The sequence below is a fragment of the Desmodus rotundus genome, chromosome 3 (genome assembly GCF_022682495.2).
Source record: "Desmodus rotundus isolate HL8 chromosome 3, HLdesRot8A.1, whole genome shotgun sequence".
Classification (NCBI taxonomy): Eukaryota; Metazoa; Chordata; class Mammalia; order Chiroptera; family Phyllostomidae; genus Desmodus; species Desmodus rotundus.
Window position 1 is genome coordinate 55,169,335 of NC_071389.1, and position 20,749 is coordinate 55,190,083.

Below are 20,749 nucleotides of genomic sequence, written 5' to 3' on the forward strand. Positions count from 1 at the left end.
AGGAAAAAGCTTATAGTTAATATCATATTTAATGATGGAATATTGAGTGATTTCCCACTAATATTGAGACTCTTACCACTTCTATTGAACATTGTATCAGAGTTTCTAAATAATATGCTAAGACAAGAAAAATAAATAAGAGGCATAACATAAGAAAAGAAGTGAAACTGTCTGTACTTGTGGATGAAATGATTGTTTGCAATGAAAATGCTAAGGAATCTACAAAATGATTACCAAAACTAGTAATTTTAGCAAAGTCACAGAATACAAGGTTAATATACAAATCAATTGTTGTTCTACATATTGACATCAGGTTTCCATGTATTCGAAAATCACAGGGCAAGCCACCTCTCGTTTATGGTTTAAATTCCCACGATGATGCCTTATTAATAGAATTATTTGAATACATAGTTACTGGTACTTGTTTATATACATGGACAGGGTGGAAGGTAATATACTAATGTGTGCATCTGAAAAGTGGCAGTGACTAATTTTCTAATGTGGTGAGTAGCCCTTGATTAGTGCATTTAATCTGTCATGTCCTCAGTTCTTTTTTTTCCCATGAGTCATAGCCAAAAGATATCTTCTCATTTATGTTTTAAGTAATGCCCTCCATGAGTACATAATTCACTGAAGCACACATTTTAGAGGCTCTTTACCCTGCCTGCATCTTGTGACTTTGGGTCCCTGCATCTGAGGGTTGCTGACTCATTGCAGAGACAAACGAAACTAGGCAAAATAAGCATTTTCTCAATCAGTTGGCAGGGAAAATACAGCTTTTAATACATGGAAGTTCTTAGAATTAAAAAAAACCTTTAAGAAGAATTTTTTAATTAAAAAAACTTATTAGCTACTAATCTCATTTTGTAGATGAGAATATTGAGGCCCAAAGAGTTTAAGTGACTGGCTAGATTTCACAAATCTAGTTAATGTAGAGCTATAATAAGCAACCCAAACTCCAGAGCCAGGAAAAACAACCCACACTCCTATGTCCAGGGCTCTTTCTACCCAACTATATTGTCTCTCTGAGAATAAAAATGGCTGAGACTCGTCTCGAAGGACTAGGATTTACCATTCAAAAGAACCTCTGTGGAGTTGGATCCAAAAGGCAGTTCCAAAACTTTTTGAACAGTGGACAACATGTTAAAATGAATTTTTAATTTCCTAAAGGGTCTATTTGAAGGACAAATCAGTTTTACAAGTTCTGTTATGTTCTGGTAGAAATCACTGTCTGTCTCCACAGTTATCTCTTCATAACTGTGTTCCAGGCGTGTCTGAGTTTTATAAGTAGCATATTGTCTGGTTCTTCTTTGCTGAGTAAATGTATTTTTACATAAGAAAATAGTTTTGTATTATATATGATGGAAAATCTCCTTAAAAGTACCAATAGTTAAACATCGGAGCAAATTGTAAGAGCCAATCACTGATTCTTCTTGTCCAGAAATTTTAAAGAATTCTTTAATATTATTTTTGCAGGCATTAAATGCTCAGCTGGATGAATGATTAAATGAATGAGTGAATAATAAAATGGCAAATGGTTTAAACTCTCTAGTGGACCTTTCCATGTATATGGTTTTTTGTTTTCTATTAAAATTAAATAATGAGCTTTCTAAAAATTCATCCAAGTAAGTTTTATTTGCCTGCAAAATATTCTGATGACCATCATTCTTTAGGTAGTGTGTATGTGTGTGAGTATATACGTGCAGACAGACAGACAGCCAGATGGAAATATGCACGAGAGAGAGAGAGAGAGAGACGTGTTTGGAAAGGGTTTCCAGCTGAGATTTGTTTCTGCCCAAATCACTCATACATTTCAAAGCACTAAATTAATAACCTAAAAATATCCTACTAGAGTGACTACACTTCAGTGCTCTGGCTCCCTGTTAGAGCAGAAAGGCCAAGGGGAAGGCTGCTGCTGCTCTGGCCAAAAGGCACTTGAAAGTATGGTTTCAAATCAGTGGCACCAGCACATTTTGAAAAGACCCATTCTTACAATAGCTGTTACCTTTACAGCGTTGAAAAATTGCCCATTTACCATTTACTAATTGGAAAGTGAACTAAAGATTTGCCCAGTGAAAATGCTGAGTAAAACATTAGAAGTGGACACCAACAGTTTTGGGAAATAACCTCATTGGTCTTAATAAAAAATACCTCTTCTGTCCACCACTACTTAGCATTGAAGTCCAGTTTAATTGAGAGAGTGAGAGAGAGAGGTTGATTGATTCACTATGGCTACAGAATGAGACTAAAACTAATTTTCATGTATGGCTATGAAGCCACCTCACTAGTGTGCATAAACCAGCAGTGGCAAAAAGATTTTATCTTGAGTTCCACATTCAAATGGTCATGGTCATGGCTCCCTGGTCTGCTTTGCTGAGGATTTTGAAGCTGAGTCCAGAGTACTGTGATCATTAGCAGTGACGATTCTTTGCCCATCCCAGATAGAAAGCCTCTGGGATGGACCATATCTGCGTTGTATAGACTGGAGACCATAACACTTTGAGTTACCATCTCAAATGTTCTAGCATTCTGAATCTACCAAGCTATTTTATAGAAAAAAATAAAACTTTTACTCTCCTCCTAAAAGTGGGGTGGTATTTGAAGGAGCCTGGGGTGGGATGGGGGTACCCACAAAGACTATTTCTGATTGTCAGAAAGAGTCCTGGTCTCGCATATTCTGCCGGTCACCTCATTGGGTAGTTCTTGCAGCTTAGTTTGGGACTCTGGATGTGATGACTACCAGACCATTAACTTCTAAAGTTAACCTTGAGTGCATCACATTACACCAAAGCAAGTTAGAGCTAGAGGCCAGATTTGAGCTACTGTTTTAATACAAAATGCAACTATCATACTTCTTGTGCTTGGTATACTCAACAAAATCTCACTAAGAGAATGGGTGAATGAATGAGTGATTGAATAGTTTGATTATATCAGCAGGGTCTCTCATAGACCCATTTTTGCCTACCAAACATAGACTGGATATAACTTCTTCATTCCTTCCTCTCCTACACATTTTCCCCAGGAGAAGCAGAGCCCTGGAAATTTTCTGGGGAAAGAAGCTGTTCCATGTAGTCATGTGGGATTCACATGGATCAGAGTCTCCAGAACCCCAGGCCCTTTTCTCCACTTCTATTGTACCCTGGCCCTTGGCTTCTATTTTGGAACTGTATTCCAATAGAGTAAAATCTCCACGCAATTTCACTGTATTAAAATAACATTTTATGTGTCTGCTTCCAGATTGGATTGGGAGATATTTTTATCCTCACATGCTTATTGGTTTTAGAGAGAGGAGGTGGGGAGGGAGGATGAGAGAGAGATGGGGGGGAGAGAGAGTGAGAGAGAGAAACATAGATGTGAGAGAGAAACATCAGTTTCCTCTCGCACATGCACTGACCAGGGATGGAATCCACACCCTTCTCTTATACAGGACAACACTCAATAAATGTGGCCAGGGCTGGATTTGGAGATTCTTATGGTTAGGTACCATGTCTCAACCATTTTTGCATATCTTTTTGTCTAGTATGGTAGTTAGCTCATAGTAGGTGCTCAATAAATGTTCGTTGGACTGAAGTGGACACCTATAAATGCATTTCCAAGTAGTGCTGAAACTATAGTTGTCAGAAGACTTTTAAAATTTTTTCAATTGCAGTTCACTTGCAAGATTATATTAGTTTTAGGTATACAACATAGTGATTAAACATTTATATAGCTTATGAAGTGATCACCCTAATAAGATTTTTTTTAATAAGTGAATAAAATATCTAGTTTAACTATGTATAGGCATGTATTAAAATAGTTAATAAATGCTTGTAGATTAAATAAATGAAAGTATGAAGCAATTTTCCATAGTGGTTCTCATACTTAAGATGTTCAAAAAGATCTTGAGAACAAGATGTTCTAAAAATATGTTCTCAGGTTCTTCCTGGAATTTGTTTGGGTTCTAATGCCTCAAGTGTCTGAGGATATGAGTTTAAAGTACTTTTCTTCATTTTCAATGTGAATGAGAAGAGTTATTCTAAGATGAGATAAGCAAAGAGATGTAGTAATGTCTAAGGAATAGAATGGAATATTATTACTCCTACTCCAGCCATTGATAACTTTTCTGAATTTCCCTGGAAATTTGGACTTGAGTGAATGCTGAGCCATAAACCTAGGTAAGGGTGAAACAGAACTGTATTAGGTTTACATCTTCTTTTGAAGCGTTAGCTTCTCTCTGCCATACAAATAAAGGTAACTTATACTTAAAAAATATAACAGGTTTTCTTTGGAATGACACCAACATTTTTTTTAAAGCATTTCCATCTAAACTTCAAATGAAAATCTTTATTAATGGCATTTGTGGTGGATTTTCAGCCCGTTTTCCATTCAATAAGTCTACATGGAATTATTACATAATTTCTCATCTATTTCATATTCCCATTCATTTTTCTCCAAGAAATGCTTTTAAAAGATTTGGAAATTGGCTTATTGCTTTAAGAATTTCTAAACCACTTTTCTAATACTTCCTGTGAATGGAAGGAGTATGTCTCAAAGCATAAATTCCATTTGTCTAAAATAGGTAGGTCAGACTCATAGATACAGAGAACAAACTGACAGCTGTCAGAAATGAGGGTGTTAGGGGGCTGGGTAAAAAAGGTGAGGGGTTTAGCAAAGGAAAAAAAACCCTCGTAGACACAGACAACAGTATTGTGATTACCAGACAGAAAGGGGGATTGGGGAGGTAGAAGAGGGCAAAAGGGGGAAAGATGGTACTGGAACGAGACTTCACTTGGGGTAGTGAATACACAATATGATATACACATGATATATTATAGAAATGTACACCTGAAACCTATCTAATTTTTATTAACCAATGTTACCCCAATAAATTCAATAAAATTTTTAAAAAAGAAAAGAAAAAATAGGTCAGGGAGAAACTACTTGCTTTTTTAATGAATATAGTTTATCTTATTTGATACAACTAAAAATTTATGAGATATTTAGCTTCCATAATTTTTTTAAACCAATTGATATACAGATGAAATAGGGATTTGGACCACATGATCTTTAAAAATCCTTCCCTATCTTCTTCGCTTCCATGAATTTTTAACATAGTGGACAATATAACAATGGGATATCATGAATAATTATTCTCATTGTCAATATTATGTATTTAAAAGTTAAATGTTTGTAAAGAGGCCAGTTTAGAAGTTGGCTAAATGGTAAGCATTAGCAATATGCTGAGATCTTACACTTCTTCAAGGGCTGCCGCGATGGAGATTTTCTGGGCTGGGTCTGAAAACATACCCAATGTTATATCACCCAGTTGTTTGACTGCTTCCTAACAGACACTGTTTTCTGCGATCGCATCAGTCATTCATCCCATGCACTAGTAATGAAGAATCCATATGCTGGCCACTGTGCATCGGGCTGGCACGCCTCACTTCACAGGTGTAGAAACAGCTGATGCATTTTGGAATTCTGCCCACTTGCCTTCATTCCTCTCTCCCCTCCCATCTCTAAGTCCTTTTGTTTTATTTCAGGGCTGCTTGCAGAATGCTGGCACTACTGATTCCCCTAATTTCCTAAATGATCATTAAAATCAAGCTCATTTCTAAAGACAGTATTAAGACTAATGATATGTTTTACATATTTTGTTTGACCTCTGCTCATAAAGGGGCTCATTAGCTGTTCTAGTTGATCCTCGTGCCTCCAGTCTCCCCGCACCCAGCACGCCCTCTGCACGGCCATTGGCATTCATTTTAAGGCACAAAATGAAATATACTCCTGTCGTGTTCATAAGGTAAAACCCCAACTGCTTAGCAGGAAAGGCAGTGCCAGCCCAGGTAGTCTCGGTCTACCTTTCCAGAACTTCAACTTCTGGCTCATAAGAAGATCTTAGTAAGGATCAAATGGAAGAATAAATACATGAAGGAAGTAATTGCCTGCATAACCATATTAGTGGCGAGGAAAAGATGTCTTGGAAAAAATAGAGTTGGAAGTTTACATTCATTTTCATATTGTGGACATGGTATATATTAAATAAAACCTTAATCTTGTCCTCTTCATTAAATCTCTCCATCTTGACAGTTTAATGTACCCCAATTGCTTTTACTGAAGTGAAGATTTGCACCGTAGAAATCAAACCACAGAAGTGTACTCTTCATAATCTAATAATACCTTTTTGAAACCATTAATGATACATTCTGTTCAGCAGATACGACTAATTTGGCCTGTGACAAATTGTGAGAGAACAGAATAATCTAAATACTACTTAAGTAAAGTAATGGAAACAGTGGACTGTGAGAGATTGCCACAGGGCCTTGGAAATGCATAGAATATATAGCTTTTGAACAAGAAATGCCTAGACTATAAAAAAATGAGATTTCACATATTGGTTAGCTCCTTTTTCCTTCACTTTTGTATTTAGTCATATTGACTCACTTCAGGGTTTGTTGCTGCTGTTGTTGTTATTTAAAGACCCTGCAACTTTAATAAGCTCCTATTTTGAGCACTTGTTTCTATATATAGGGATTCTAATACAAAGCAGAGGTTAAAACTAAGCTTCCTGAGTCCCATCTCCAGGGATTCTGATCCAGTAGGACAGACTGGAGCTCGTGAATTTGCATCTCTAACACGCTTCCAGGGAATGCCCAGGCGGGGGCAACTAGTGCAAGGACTGCTCTTCCAGTAACATTACTCTCCAGTCTCCGTCACATTGTTACCAGCGTTTGCCTCCGCAAAACAGCTGTCATTCAATTCATGTATTTTGTGATTGTAACAATAATGGGCACGGGCAGTGGTATTTGTCTTGGAGGAAAGAACACTTTGGGAGGATACATTCACTGACACCAGGTATGGTAAGAATTGCCATATGAGAGTGGCCCTCCTCTTTTTTCCCATTTAAAAAATTCTTAACATTGTGCTAATCATATTGTTTTATAATTATCTCTTCACTCAAGTCTCAGACTATGAGCTCCTTCAGGTCTGGGAAAATGCCTCATCCCACTTTCTCATCAGGGCCTAATACCCAATACTGATCAGCGGAATCCTGAAGGATTAAAATATTTGAGGAACAATAAATCCTATCATCAGTTTGTCAGTCCTCCATCCTGATCCTTAAATTGGTATGTACACAGACAGCAATTGACAACAAAAAATATATTCTTTTACTGTGAAACTTTGTTTCTAAACCCAGTGGAGCCTGCCCTGGCTGGGTGGCTCCATGAGTTGGAGCATCGTCCCATACACCAAAAGGTTTTGGGTTCAATTCCCAGTCCCAGCACATACCTAGGTTGCATATTCGATCCCTGGTTGATGTTTCTTTCTCTCTCTCTCAAGACTACTCTGTAAACCACATGGAGAATTCCTTCTACCCAGGCTACCAGCAGCCTAGATCCCAGGACCAGCGCAGGCCAGAAGACCTCCTCCAACCCTGCTGTCTCCCCCAGGTCTCGGTTTGTCCCACTATTGTTGCAGAAACTCCATCCAGATAATGAGTGGAGGAGAAGACGACAGGAAGTAGAGCCAGAAAAGCATAAACTGAGCTAGTTCTCAAAGATGCTCAATGCAGGCCCTCTGACAATTAAGGCCAGCAAATCTTACTAGCTGCAGAGAAAGAAGCAAGTTCAAAAACAAAGATGAGAATCAGAGAGAGAGAGAGAGGTGGATATTATGTCTCCAGCCACTTGGAAATAAAGGAGGGGATCCCCAGTGAGAGAAACCACAACCCTCCCTAGCACTATAGTTCCATGAAAAATCTTGCTCTGACCAACTTGGGGCTACATTGTTTCCCCTGAGAAGTGAGGAGAGGGGAATGGGGGACAATGGAAGACAAGTCTTGAACTTGCTTTCCTTAAAAATTAACACTCTCCTACTTGTTGTCCTTTTTTATAAACCCAAGGGTCTTAACAGTCCAGGTCACGGAGTTTAAACCCAGGTTGCGTGTTTGCAGAGCCATGTTTGCCAGTTGGGAAAAGAGAGAAGACAAAGAAAACAGATGACAGATCTGCGTATTGCCATGGTCTTAGTTCATGTATTCCTGTGTCTAGAATCTTCCACTTGTAAACCTCAAACTTAATTTAGAGAAATCCTCCATCAAGACATTAATTGCTTGCTGTATCCTAGAAAAAAATTGCCTACCTATTCAGGTTGTCCCCTTTCTAAAAGATGCTCATTTTGTGAGCTGCATCCTTGGTACAAAATTTGAGTGTTGCATTCTTAGGCCACATGCTTGCTCTTTTCTTAAGAATTTCTGTTCTCTTGGAAAGACCACTGTCCCCTCCCCTTCTCTCTCCAGTTACTCCTTCCTTACCTTCAGATCACAACTCAACTGTCAGTTCCTCCTGGGAGCTCTGCATGACCTCCGTGATGAAGCTGGATCTCCCTATTACATGTTCCCATAGTAACAGCCACTCCATCTCTATCTTGCGGCACTTACTACAGTTACAGTTTTATATCTATTTGTAAAATTCTTTGATTCAAGTTTTTCTTCTCCAGCTGGTCATAAGGTCAATCAGGGCAAGTACATGCTGATTCGTGCTCATGGTTAGTCCCTGGTGTGTAGAATGGAATCTAGCACATAGGTGATAGGTACACAGGGAATGAGTGTGCTGTTCGGTGAGTTATCATAAATTTAACTTGTTACAGACTCTTGTTGACCTTTGGTATTGTTGGTCTTTTTAATTTTAGCCATTCTAGTTGGCATGTAGTTTCAATTTGTATTCTCTGGATTATTAATGATGTTGGCATTTTTTTCAATTCAGTAGTCATTTGAATATCCTCTTTCGTAAAAATGCCTGATTAAGTCTCATGCCCATTTTTCTATTGTTTTCTTTTTGATTTGTAAGATTCTTTTCAGATTTTTGAAACCTTTTTTGGTTATATGTGTTGCAAATATTTTTTTCAGTGAGTAGCTGACATTTAGGTGTTGTATTATATTTTATTTTTTTACAATGTTATTGACTATATTCCCTATGCTGTACTTTCATCCAGGCGACTATTTGTAGCTACCAATTTGTATTTCTTAATCCCTTCAGCTTTGTCACCTGTTCCTCCAGGCCCCCTCCTCTCTGGCAACCAGCAGTCTGTTCTGTGGGTGTATGAGCCTGTTTCTGTTTTGTTTATTTATAGTGCTCGTTAGATTACAAATATAAGTGAAATCCCAGGGTATTTGTCTTTCTCTGACTTATTTCACCTAGCATAATACCCTCCAGGTCCATCCATGCTGTCGCAAGTGGTAAGACTTATTTTTTATGGCCAAGAACCACCGGAGGAAGGAGTGACTTAATCTTTACAGTAAGGCTCCTACCAGTTGGCCTTTCTTCAGCCTCCTCATCCCTCATCATGCCTCTTCAGCCTTCTTCTTTCATATCTTATCTGCCCTAAAAGCTGAATGAGGACAGAACATGACTGTTCCTTAAAATTTTTATAAATCACTTTGATTAAATAAGTAGTTGGCTGTATCTTCTCTTGTTTCCTGGAACTCTTCCATTAATCCAGTCAACAAAGACTTATTAAACACTTATTATGTTGCCAGTCACTGTCCTAGCCACAGAGAACACTACAGTCATGCTCCTGCCTTCGTGGGAAAGACAGACCATAAACAAGAATCAGATACACGGCGGTCAGTGCAGAAGTTGACAAATGTTGGCCAGCTGGGTGAGGTAGGCAGGAGTGGGTGGGTCATGGAGGCCCTCTCTAAGCATCTGACACTTGAACTGAGACCTGGTGCATGAGGATAAGTCATACTTTTCTTTTTTAATTTAATTTTTTTTGCACCTTACAGATTTTCATTTCTAATAAAGTAAATACCAATCTTTAATATCTCAAATAAATGAAAAGAAAAGCGCTTTGGGGTTGCTTTTTTCCCCATAGTAAAGGGGGCTTGAGACCAAAAAGTGGGAAGAACCACTGGGGTTTATCCCCAGCCGTGACTGGTCTGTTTTTTGCTCTGATCTCTAAGGTGCCACTGATGGAATTGCAAACAACTCCTATACAAGGTCCCGCTGGCCTCAGGATTTGCCCTTCATAGCCCTGGAAGCTGATTTGCGGTGACCTGTTGGAGTTGGACTAGTTAGCTTGGTTTTCTTTCCCCCCCTTTTTGTTTTTCTCTTATATTTTTACTCTTTTTTCTCATTTTCCTTTGTAATTATCTTTTTTTATTTCTCTTATTTGCTTTTTCTTGTTTCTTATTTTTTACATTATTTTGGCTTTTTCTTTCTCTCAATTTTTTGGTTCTTATCTTTAAGTCACTCTGTCTAATGACTTTGCAGCTTTCTCTGCCAACAAGGAGTGCCATGTTGGTAATCACGAGCTCCTGAACAGCACTGGCAAGGGCTCCTTCGCCAAGAGGAGGTTGGCCCAGCACAGGCAAACCGGGACAGAGGTGGCTGTAGCAGCCAAGAATAGTGGGGCTCCTCTAGAATTTTTTTTTTAAAGAAGTCCACTGTCTTAAGGGTTTAAGTCGCCCAAATATCACAAAGTGATTTGAGGTGATGGCCATCCAGGAAAAAGTGTTTCTCTTTATGGAGCATGCAAGCAAAGGGGACTTACTTGGTTATCAGAAGGACCATGGCCCCATGACCAAAAAGGATGCTTGAGCTGTGTTCTGGCAGCTGATGTCAGCAGAATTGCCACCAAAGGGGCATTGTCCTCAGGGACCTGAAGCCTGAGAATGTACTTATCGATGGGGAGCTGAGTGTCAAGCTTGCAGACTAAATTTAGTCTCAGTAGTGAATTTACTCACCATAAACTGAGCACATTCTGTGGCACCCTCTCCTATGTCTCCCCAGAGGTCTTGCAGCATCAAACATATGACAGCCCCAAGGTTGACACGTGCGCCTAGGGGCCGTTCTCTTCAGGATGCTGACAGGCACTCTGCTGTGTGTCGGACGGGTGTCTTTGGGGAACCGAAGCAGCAGATACTGAGCAGGCACTTCCTTGTAGCATACTTTATGTCTCTAGAATGTCAACAACTTAAAAAAAAAATGACCCTCAACCCCAGCAAAGAACAACCCTGAAAGATATAATGGACCCTTGGCTCAACATGGGCCAGGAGGAGGACTCACGCCTTTCAGTAGCCATGCCGAGGTGGCATGGAGCCCCAGGCAACAGAAACAATGAAGAACCTGGGACTTCAGTAGCACGAGATGCAGGAGTCAGTAACAGTAAGAAAATACATCATTCAAACACCTCTGATGCTCCACTTCATATTCTATCAGCCTACCTTTAACTTGACTTTGCTGCTGGGACCAGCTTGTGCCTGTGCAGCGATTTTCAACCTTTTTCACCTCATGGCAAACAGAAGCTAATTACTGATCTGACCAAAAAAAGTATAATTTTGATTCATTCACACCAAATGGCTATTGTTGTGTTGGCTGTTGTTATTATTTTAATTTGATGATCTAAGTGAAAAGAGGTTAGTGCTTCTGAATAATAGCCAGGTATTGCATGTTTTAAAAATTCTTGGGGCACACGGGTTGAAAATCTCTGTGCCACTGGAATGTGCAGCAACTCCCTGTGTGTGTTTGGCAGAGCCCTGGGACTCACACTTTCAGTGAGGAAGTATGACAGAGGTAACATGTGAAGGGGCAACTACTGACCAGTGGCGGGCAGGATCTAATGGATAAAAGCTGCTCACCAATGTCCTCTCCAAAGGCCCAGCAGCACAGAGCTCCAGTCTCCTGTCTTTGGTGTCCAAGTCAATCCTGCACCTTTGCATTGGCCTGCCCTTCTCTGCATTCTCCCTGCTTCCCCATCCATGGCTGCAGAGCCTAAAATCTTTGCCGTCTGGCCATTTACAGGAAAAGTTTGCTGACCCTGTTCTAGGTATTATAACATGCATCACTAATTTATTAATGTCTCATGTAAATCGACGCTTGTACCGCATTCTGAACAAGACCTTACAACAGTTGAACCTCATTTAGCTGCCTCATGACTAATCTCTATTTTTAAATACCACAAAATATTTTAGTATTTTTTATATGGTCAATATTAATTTAGGTTTACCAACATTTTTACCATTTCATTTCCCTTCATTTGTTCCTCTGAGTCAACTTTCTATTTTGGATCATTTTTCTTCTACATAAAGAATATTTATTCATTAATATTTCTATTAGTATAGAATACCTGATCACAAATTCAGTTTTTGTTTGTTTGAAAATGTCTGTATTTACTTTAATTTGGAAGATGTTTTTACTGGATATAGAAACCTCAGCTGACAGTTATTTTGTATTGATACTTTAAACATATCCTTTCATTATCTTCTGGTTGGTATTGTTTCTTTTGAAAAGTTGGCTGTATGTCTTATTGTTGTTCCTCTGAAGGTAATCTTTCATTTCTTTTTTTCCTGGCTGCTTTAAAGATTTTTTTTTTTTTTTGGTGTGTGTAGACTTTCAGCAGTTATTCAATGCATGCTTAGATCCGAGTTTTTTGTTTTTTCTTCTTGGTTTTTATGTTGCTTCTTAAGTTTGAAAAATTCTTAGCTACTATATTTTCAAATACTGGGTCTTCATTTTCTTGCTGTTTCTTCTTCTAGAACTTTTAAACCATTGACTCATATGTCTCTTTTGCCCTGCTCTGTACCTTTCCAGCCCCTTCCTCCCCCTTTCTTCATTTGGGATATTTTCTTCTGACCTTTTATTTCACTAATTCTCTTTTCAGCTGTGCCTAATTGGTTGTTAAACACATTTAATCACCATAATATATGGAGGATTTGGGATGATTCTAAATGAGATTTAGTCCTAGGATGGCTGGTTCACATGTACACAGATGCTGTAGCCCTTTAGGATTCTAACCAAAAGCCTGGGGTGGGAGAAGCAGTAGTAGTTTCTAGAGCTTTTGGATACTAGAAAGAAATTCTGCATTAATAGAATCACCCAGTAATGAAAGGGACTCCCTCTTAAGAAGCCGAGTACCCATTACAAGAAATGCTCACAAGAAATTCAAGTTTAAATATTCAGACTTAAGAATCACTTGTGAAGAGATTGTGGAGATTACAGGTTTGGCATTCATTGGATTAGATAACCTGCAAGACTTTTTTTCATCTCTTAGTTTCTTGATTCCAGTTCTTGCTCCAGCTCTGATCTTCTCTCTCTCTGTTTTTTAGTACTTTTCTTCCTGGTGTCTGATAGTGTGATCTGAATTACGGAGTCTAGGCCTCCTAATGCATCCTCGTGAAGAATAAATAGGTCAGTATTCACAAAGAATACTGACAGTGAAGAACAGGAGTATTGCAATAAGCTCACTTTATAGGCTGACACAGTGAATATGTCTTTGCTTATCAAAAATAATCACAGATCCTTTTTAACAGAGCAATCACTCAGGTAGAGGCTTTAAGAAAATGGGTGTAGGAAGACTGACTTGACTATATAATGACAGAAAAAAAGATTGATTTAGTTGCGTCAATGGGAGGAACAGTATCAGTAATGGGAAAATTTACTTCCATGTAGACAAAAGCAATATGTCTCAGTTTTTTTCTCATTTATTTAACTTTTCAATCATTCATTCAGCAAGTATATTTCGAGAACATGGGCTAAGAAGGATCCACTCTGTTGAAAGTTCTCAACATTTCACAAGTGAATTTCATGAAAATTTTATAGGGATTTTACATCTTTGGGGAGAGAATGTCTGCTGCTATTTTGCACTTTGGGGAAAAGCAAACAATTTAAATACTTCTTCCTTTAAAATGGCACACTGTTGAGAAAGTGGGAGGTCCCAGTGAGTGGACATATATGGTGGTTGCTAGGACACAGAAGACCAGCCCGTGGCTACAGTCACTGTGTGTGTAGAGCAACGAGCTGGTTATCCCGAGCTGTCAGGGAAGGCCGCTCTGTTCTGCATTTTAATTTTTTTATTCCTAGCTACGGTTGTTTAACTTATGCCAAGGAGAGACGACAAGTTAATCACAATTATAAAATTAAATAACTTTGCAGATTCACTTCAAAGTCATCTTCATCAGACCCAAAGTTGCATTTATTGATCAAAAGTTTTAGATATCCCACTTAAGTTTTCTGTAAACCTAAAACTGTTTTCTATTAATTTAAAAAATAAATAAATACAATTCAATTTTATTTAAAGTGTATAAAATTTTAAATTTCAAATTGTTTCTATATTTTAAAAGGCAAAATATAGTAAGGATTACATATGTATGTCTATCTGTGACCTCACTGTGTTATACAGGCAGAAGCACTTACATTGCAATCTGCTTAAATGCAAACTGCAAGAAGTTTTTATCTGCATTCAACACCATATTTCAATATACACCATGACCAAACCAAACACAATATAATGTCATTTTCATTTATTTGTCAAAATTGTCTTCCTTGCCCTGGCCAGTGTAGCTCAGTTGGTTGGAACACTATCCTGTACACTGAAAGTCTGCTGGTTCAATTCCCGGTCAGGACACACACCTAGGCTGCAGGTTCAATCCCTGGTCGAGGCACAAACAGAAGGCAGCTAATCAATGTTTCTCTCTCATATTGATGTTTCTCTGTCTCCCTCTCTCTCTCTCTCTCTCTTTTTCTCCCTTCCTCCCTCCCTCTTGCTCTAAAAAAAAGCAATGAAAAAAATGTCCTTGGGTGAGGATTAAAAAAAGTGTCTTCTCTGTATATTTATTTAAAGAAAATTTAAAAGGATGTCATGTTTTATATGGGGGAAAAGCTGAGTATTACCAAAGAATTTATTAAATATTAACTTTATATTTGATAAAAGTTTTAACTTCTGATAATATCTATCTCGTTATTATCATATATTATGCGAAAATTTCAAAGTGATTTTCTAAATTGTTAAGATTTTGGAAAAGCTATTTAGAAGTTTTTTCTTAAAAACTGGGAAATACTAAGCTACTGAGGTGCAGTGGGGGGCTTCCCATTATTTTACAGTGAAAAATAGAGGTTCAGAGAAATCAAATCACTTGCCCAAGGGTGAGCAACAATAGATGGCGGGTTCTAGTCTCAAATTCATGCTCCGGGTCATTGATGCTGCCATGAGCCTGCGTTACACAGCGGGAGTCAGAACTGGATGAAGAGGGGTCTGAATGGCATCTCAAAGGCAGAATCCACGCTCAGCAGTGGTGAAGGCTCAGAGAAACTGACGTTTTAGTGAGGCTTAGAAGTGATACTATGGCTTCTAGCTAAGAGATTTAGGAAAGTAGTGCTGCTACCATAAAAATAAATAACTCAATATACAAACAAACAAGATGGGAATTTCATTTGGGTAAAAATGTGCTGACATTGATATTGGCCTTGCTGAGTCATAAGTAACTCTAAAACTGCCATATGGCTGTTTTCTATGGTGGAGCTGCCATATGGCCTATTGGACAGTATAGGACTTACGTACTGTTGAAAGTCAGCGCTGAAATGTAGATTTAAATTCCATTAGCAAAGGGTAGTGGTTGAAACCAGAAGAGTAGAAGAGAACAGAGAGAGTAAGAACAAAATTAGAATCTGAAGAGGGGGAAAAAGGCATCTAAGCCTGGGGTAGTACCTTTCTTGTGGGTTTGAGATGCAAAAAATGTAAGTGAAGAAAAAAACAAAACAAGATAAAAACGAAAAAGTTAAAGGAAAATCAGGACAGCATAGAATCATGATAAGCAATAATAAACATAGCTAAAATTTATTGAGCCCATGGGTCAAGTTTGTGCTCTGTGTTTTACATACAACATCTTATTTAATCCTCAGGGAGGTAGTTTGTGTATCCTATTGATGGATGAGGACACAGAGCTTTAGCAAAGTTAAGCCATTTGGTGCTTTGTAATAGTGGAAAGAACATAGGCCTTAGGCCAGAGAGATTTAAGTTCAAATATCAACTTTGACATTACTGTCCATGTGACCTCACACAAACGCTTAATTTTTCAGAGCCTCAGTTTACTCACCTGTAAAATGGAGGTAATATTTACTTTGCAAATTGTTGTAAAGTTTAGTAATATAATAGGAAATAACTTAGCACTGGGCCTGGCATATAGTACGTACTGTTAAAAGGGCAGCAAGTACTAATAATAGCAGCAGTACTTGTTAATTGTAGACAATATCTGTGGCCCCAGTGGCCATTGCCCCTCTAAAATCAGGTCACATACATTTTTGGCAAAGTTTGGCCTATGTTATGTTTAATTCAAGGAGGACCCATATTTGAGCATAACAAAAAGCACATTCCTGCAATAAGTAGGGTCACTGCATATGGCTGTGGGCATGCCAGTTACATGGACTGTAACAGCAATGGCTCCTGCTGACCTTGTGTCAAGTGATTGCCCTGGAAATGTGTTGGCAAAAAACAGAGGGCCAAAAATAAGGCAGCCGCAACAGAACCAAAGAGATGAATGCCATTGCCTGCATGTTGCATTGGTTGGTATGCTGAATGCCAGTCTACTTGTTCAATGCTCTCCACAGATCTGTACTCCTGACTTGGTGGTATTCCTGGCTTGTGCCAATCAGAGGCTCAAAGAAAGATTACTGAGGCGTGCAGAGCAACAGGGGCGGCCGGATGACAATCTGAAAGCTACCCAAAGAAGACTGATGAACTTCAAGCAGAACGCTGCTCCATTGGTTAAACACTTCCAGGAAAAGGGGCTCATCATGATGGTGAGTGAGCTAGAGTTTGCATGTCTAGTACAAGAATGATCTTTCAGGTTTCTCTAGACCTTGTGATTTAGAAATCTTCTTTACATTAAAAAAGTGGCTTTTCTTGAGTTCAGATTCAATGAAAAAAAAATGGATAGTTTTGACCTGATTTGCCTTTATCAGGCCATAATGATAAAAATACTTTCACAATATTTTAATTGATTTTACGAAAAATGATAACTTTTAACCTTAGCTAGAATTCCATAGCCCCCAAGTAAAAAAGGATTTTTCAAAATAATTATATGAATTATTTTAAGCAATACATACCCAGCTTATGAACTCTTCTGTCTTTGGAACCTAATAAAATTGATAGATTTAAAAATACATAGTTGGCATAGTATTATATTGGACTTAAATTGTAAGTTAGTTTATCATAATGTACCATAGAAAGAAAGGAGATTCTGTCAGCATAACATCTCTAAGGGTTTGACTTGTCCATGAAAAAATGATACTATCTCAGAAAGGAAGGTATCCATCTTTCTGCTCCATTGATACAATGCAAATATTAATATTTTCATAAATGTTTAGCTTGTTTTATGGCTAATGACCCTCCAAGTGCCAATAAAGGCTGAGGCTGAATCACTGAATGGGATTACTATAATGTAGAACGTTAAAGGTGAAGATTCAGCTAAATTTATTATATCCATAACATCATGGATTCAAATTTTAAAACACAGTGGAGGTAAGAAGATTATACGTCATCTAAAGAAGGCATTTCACGGAAGAAAACACTAAAATTGGGGTAGCCCCATGGCAGCTGGCCGGGGCAGACCTCAGCAGAACCCTCCCCTCAGCCCTTGGTCCTTCCTTGTCTAATGGGGTTACAGCCCCCGCAGAGAATCTGCTTAAAGTGACCATGCCCATCCTGATAAAATACAGTCAAATGTTTTTCACGAACTTTAGGTGAATCTACTGAAGCCCATCCACAGAGCTCCTGTGACCTAACAATTACTGGGTTAAAAATATCTTCATTAGATTAAAGTGCCCTTAAATCTGAGACAGTCACAACATTTGAATAATAATCTCTTTGCAGTCTTTTTACACTGTAAAGAAATATTAAGATTTGCTCCTTAAGTCAAAAGTTGTCATGTCAGAGAACTGTAAATCTGATCTGAAAATAATTCACAATGCCGGAGTTTATTTTATGGTCTAAAAGAGACACAGTAAATAGGAAAGATTTCAGAAAATCAGGGTGGGTGTTTCTGTAGCTATTTTTTGCTGGGGTTACTGCTTGTTTCTCTTGCAAATTACCAATGCTGACTTCTGCATGAAAAAAAAAAAAAACAAAACCAAATTAACCCCACAAGCAAACCTCAAAAGCAAGGGAAGGTGCAGAGCCAGAGTTTTAATTGATGCTTGCAAGGTTTAAAGGTATTACCGGAGCGCCTCTCATTACTCCCTGCTGGTCGTGTTCGTCATCACAAGCACAGCAGATTTCCCCAATGAATGCAGAGTGGGGATTGTTAATTGACTAATATTTTGCATGGAGGTGAAATGCCATTGCCTCTAACTGAGGAAGTCAGTAACTATGCGGATGTCAGCCTGTACCCTCATTGCTAACACCAAATGTGCTTTAAGACAAACACTTCTATTTACTGGCAGAATACTTGCCCTGGAAAGTCACCTTTAGAAAAGTGGTGAGTACAAACACAGGCTAAGCCCTGGAGAACAGAATTTGAAATGTAGTCTAACAAAAGAGCACCGGCTGCCTCCTGAACCACACATCCTCGTTCAGAACCTGGACCGTAGCTCACTTTGGGAATTAAATATGTGTGGTAGCATTTCTGCTTTTAAAGATGAGCCAAATAATGAAAATGATTATCTTTATTAATCACAAGCATACTAAGATTTTAATAAAGATCTTGGATAAATAGATCAAATGCAGGTATTCCCTTTTCTGTCTAGTTTTTTGTTCATTTGTTTCTACCTGCTCCTCCTAACTTAATTCATTTATTCATTCATTAAGTATTTATTGAGGCTTTCTGCTAGGTGCTAGGTTTGCAAAGTTAAATAAGCAAAAAGTAGGAATCTTTATCACTGGCATATTTCAAGCACCTAGAACGGTACCTGTCTGGTACATAGTACGTTCACACTAAACGAACAGAACTTACAGTCTGCAGGGGTCCACAACCTCTGGGCTATGGACTGGTACTGGTCCTGGTCCGGGCCTGTTAGGAACCAGGCCACCCAGCAGGAGGTGAGCTTGAGTGTAATGCACTTGAATCATCCTGAAACAATCCCCTCCTCTCTGGCCTGTAGAAAAATTGTCTTCCACGAAATCTGTCCCTGGTGCCAAAAAGGTTGGGGACCACTGGTACTGGAAAAGTGATATTAAACAGTGAGTTATTAAATGTGATGACTCTTGCAAAGGTATTCCCCATAATGAATAGAACAGGCCTTCTCCCCACCTGCAGGTAGGCATAAGTATTTATCTCGGCTCCAGGATCTTAAGGACCACAGAAGGCACATCTCTCTTCAGTTCAGTTGAGAAACTTCATCTTGGTGCCCCTCTTCTCTAGGGCTCTGGAGTCTGAAATCTCTCACTTGGAATTTCAGCGCCACTGCCACCTAATAAATTCATGATGCTCTAGGACTTGGTCTTCGTCTCCAAACTGGAGATAATGTTACCTACCATGTCATGCTGTGCGGGTGAAATGAGGGAATGCGTGTGATATCGCAGACCAGAGCAATGCAGAGGCGGCCACAGGCACCAGGCAGCCACATTGCCTGGCTCAGAATCCAGCGGCACCACCTGTCACCCTTTTCAACTTCACAGGCTAGGTATCATTTCTGTGACTTAGACGGCTGACCTGTAAAGTAAATATAATCATCAATCCCACCTCAGTGTAATTTGTGAGGAGTAAATGGATGTCAGATACTTAGAACAGTGCCAGGAACATTGTGAGGGCAATTTAAATGACAGTTGTTATTTTATAATTTTTAAAAGTTTCTCCTCTCTCTTCCTCCCCACTCTAATGCCTACCTTTTGGAACCTATATTTATACTAACAATTCTGTGCTCTTTGAGGGTACTGTGTTGCCTTTTCTTCAAGAGATAGATTATTGAAGGAATCCAAAATGAAGAATTCAGGTTTTTAAAAACGTCGTGCCAGCCCTGGCCAGTGTAGCTCTCTCTTGCTTGTCTCACAGACGGGAATGTTGCGGGTTTGATTCCGGGTCAGGGAACATGCCTGGGTTGCAGTTTTGGCCCCCCCGGGGGGGCACATATAAAAGGCAACCAGTCGATGTTTCTCTCCCACACAGATGTTTCTCTGCCCACCTCTCTCTCCCTCCCTTCCCTTCTCTCTAAAATCAGTAAGCATATCCTTGGGTGGAGATTTAGAAAAAAACTTCATGTCAGATTCATTTTTTCTTTAAAAAGTGTCTGTTACTTAGTTATAACATTGTGTCAGGGTTTACTTTAACTGCTATGTCATCCATGTAATCGAGCTATATAATGGCTGTCTGAATAATGTGGTTGAGCTGTAACAGATGTCAGCCCATTCTTTTTTCTTTTTTACCTCATCATTAGCTGTATCTGCTGGCAGGCTGACGAAAGAACAAACCCAGTATAACTTAAGAAGAAACCTAATCAAAGTAGCTAAGAGAAACATGCTGTTGCCTGACTACTGTATCTTATTGACGTGGTCCCCATCATGTGCGTCTCCTTATTTTCATTCTTTCATTATAACTTTCTATTCACAGCCATCTGTGCAGGTATGAGTTAAATGTAGGAAATGACAGGCTGGTATGTTAGGGACTTCGTAGATTCTTTTCAGACAAGCTTATCCATTGTTTTTTAAATTATTATAAGGTTGGATGCACTTGCTCATCATGTCTTTTACAGCATTATGTTTTTAATTAAATATTAGGTTGCTATGAGTTCCCATAATTTGTTAGAAGTTTTTCTTTGAAGTTTGAGTATGGCTGGGACCAGAAAAGCTGCTTATTTAGTCTCACGGAAGACATTTGGAGCACTTGGACTTGATGAAACTGTGTAACTCATGAACAGTAACTCCCTTTCATAAATTCATTGGAGCCTCAAGAGTGTGTATTTTAATGACAATTTTTTTTATTTTTAAAGCTGTAAAAATAACTTGTCTTTGTTTTAATCATCTTCACTAAGTTGGAACCCCTTTTTTAAGAAACAGCAAT

The 20,749-nt window shown here is 38.7% G+C and overlaps 1 protein-coding gene across 2 annotated transcripts in view; it reads left to right on the forward strand.

The window, feature by feature from the left end:
- Positions 1-20,749, forward strand: part of AK5 (adenylate kinase 5) — a 202,144-nt gene that overhangs the window by 36,103 nt on the left and 145,292 nt on the right. For both annotated transcript variants that reach the window (XM_024565514.4, XM_024565515.4), the window contains exon 6: positions 16,365-16,556. In XM_024565514.4, the coding sequence (XP_024421282.2) occupies positions 16,365-16,556 (192 nt within the window). The remainder of the gene's footprint in view (positions 1-16,364; positions 16,557-20,749) is intronic.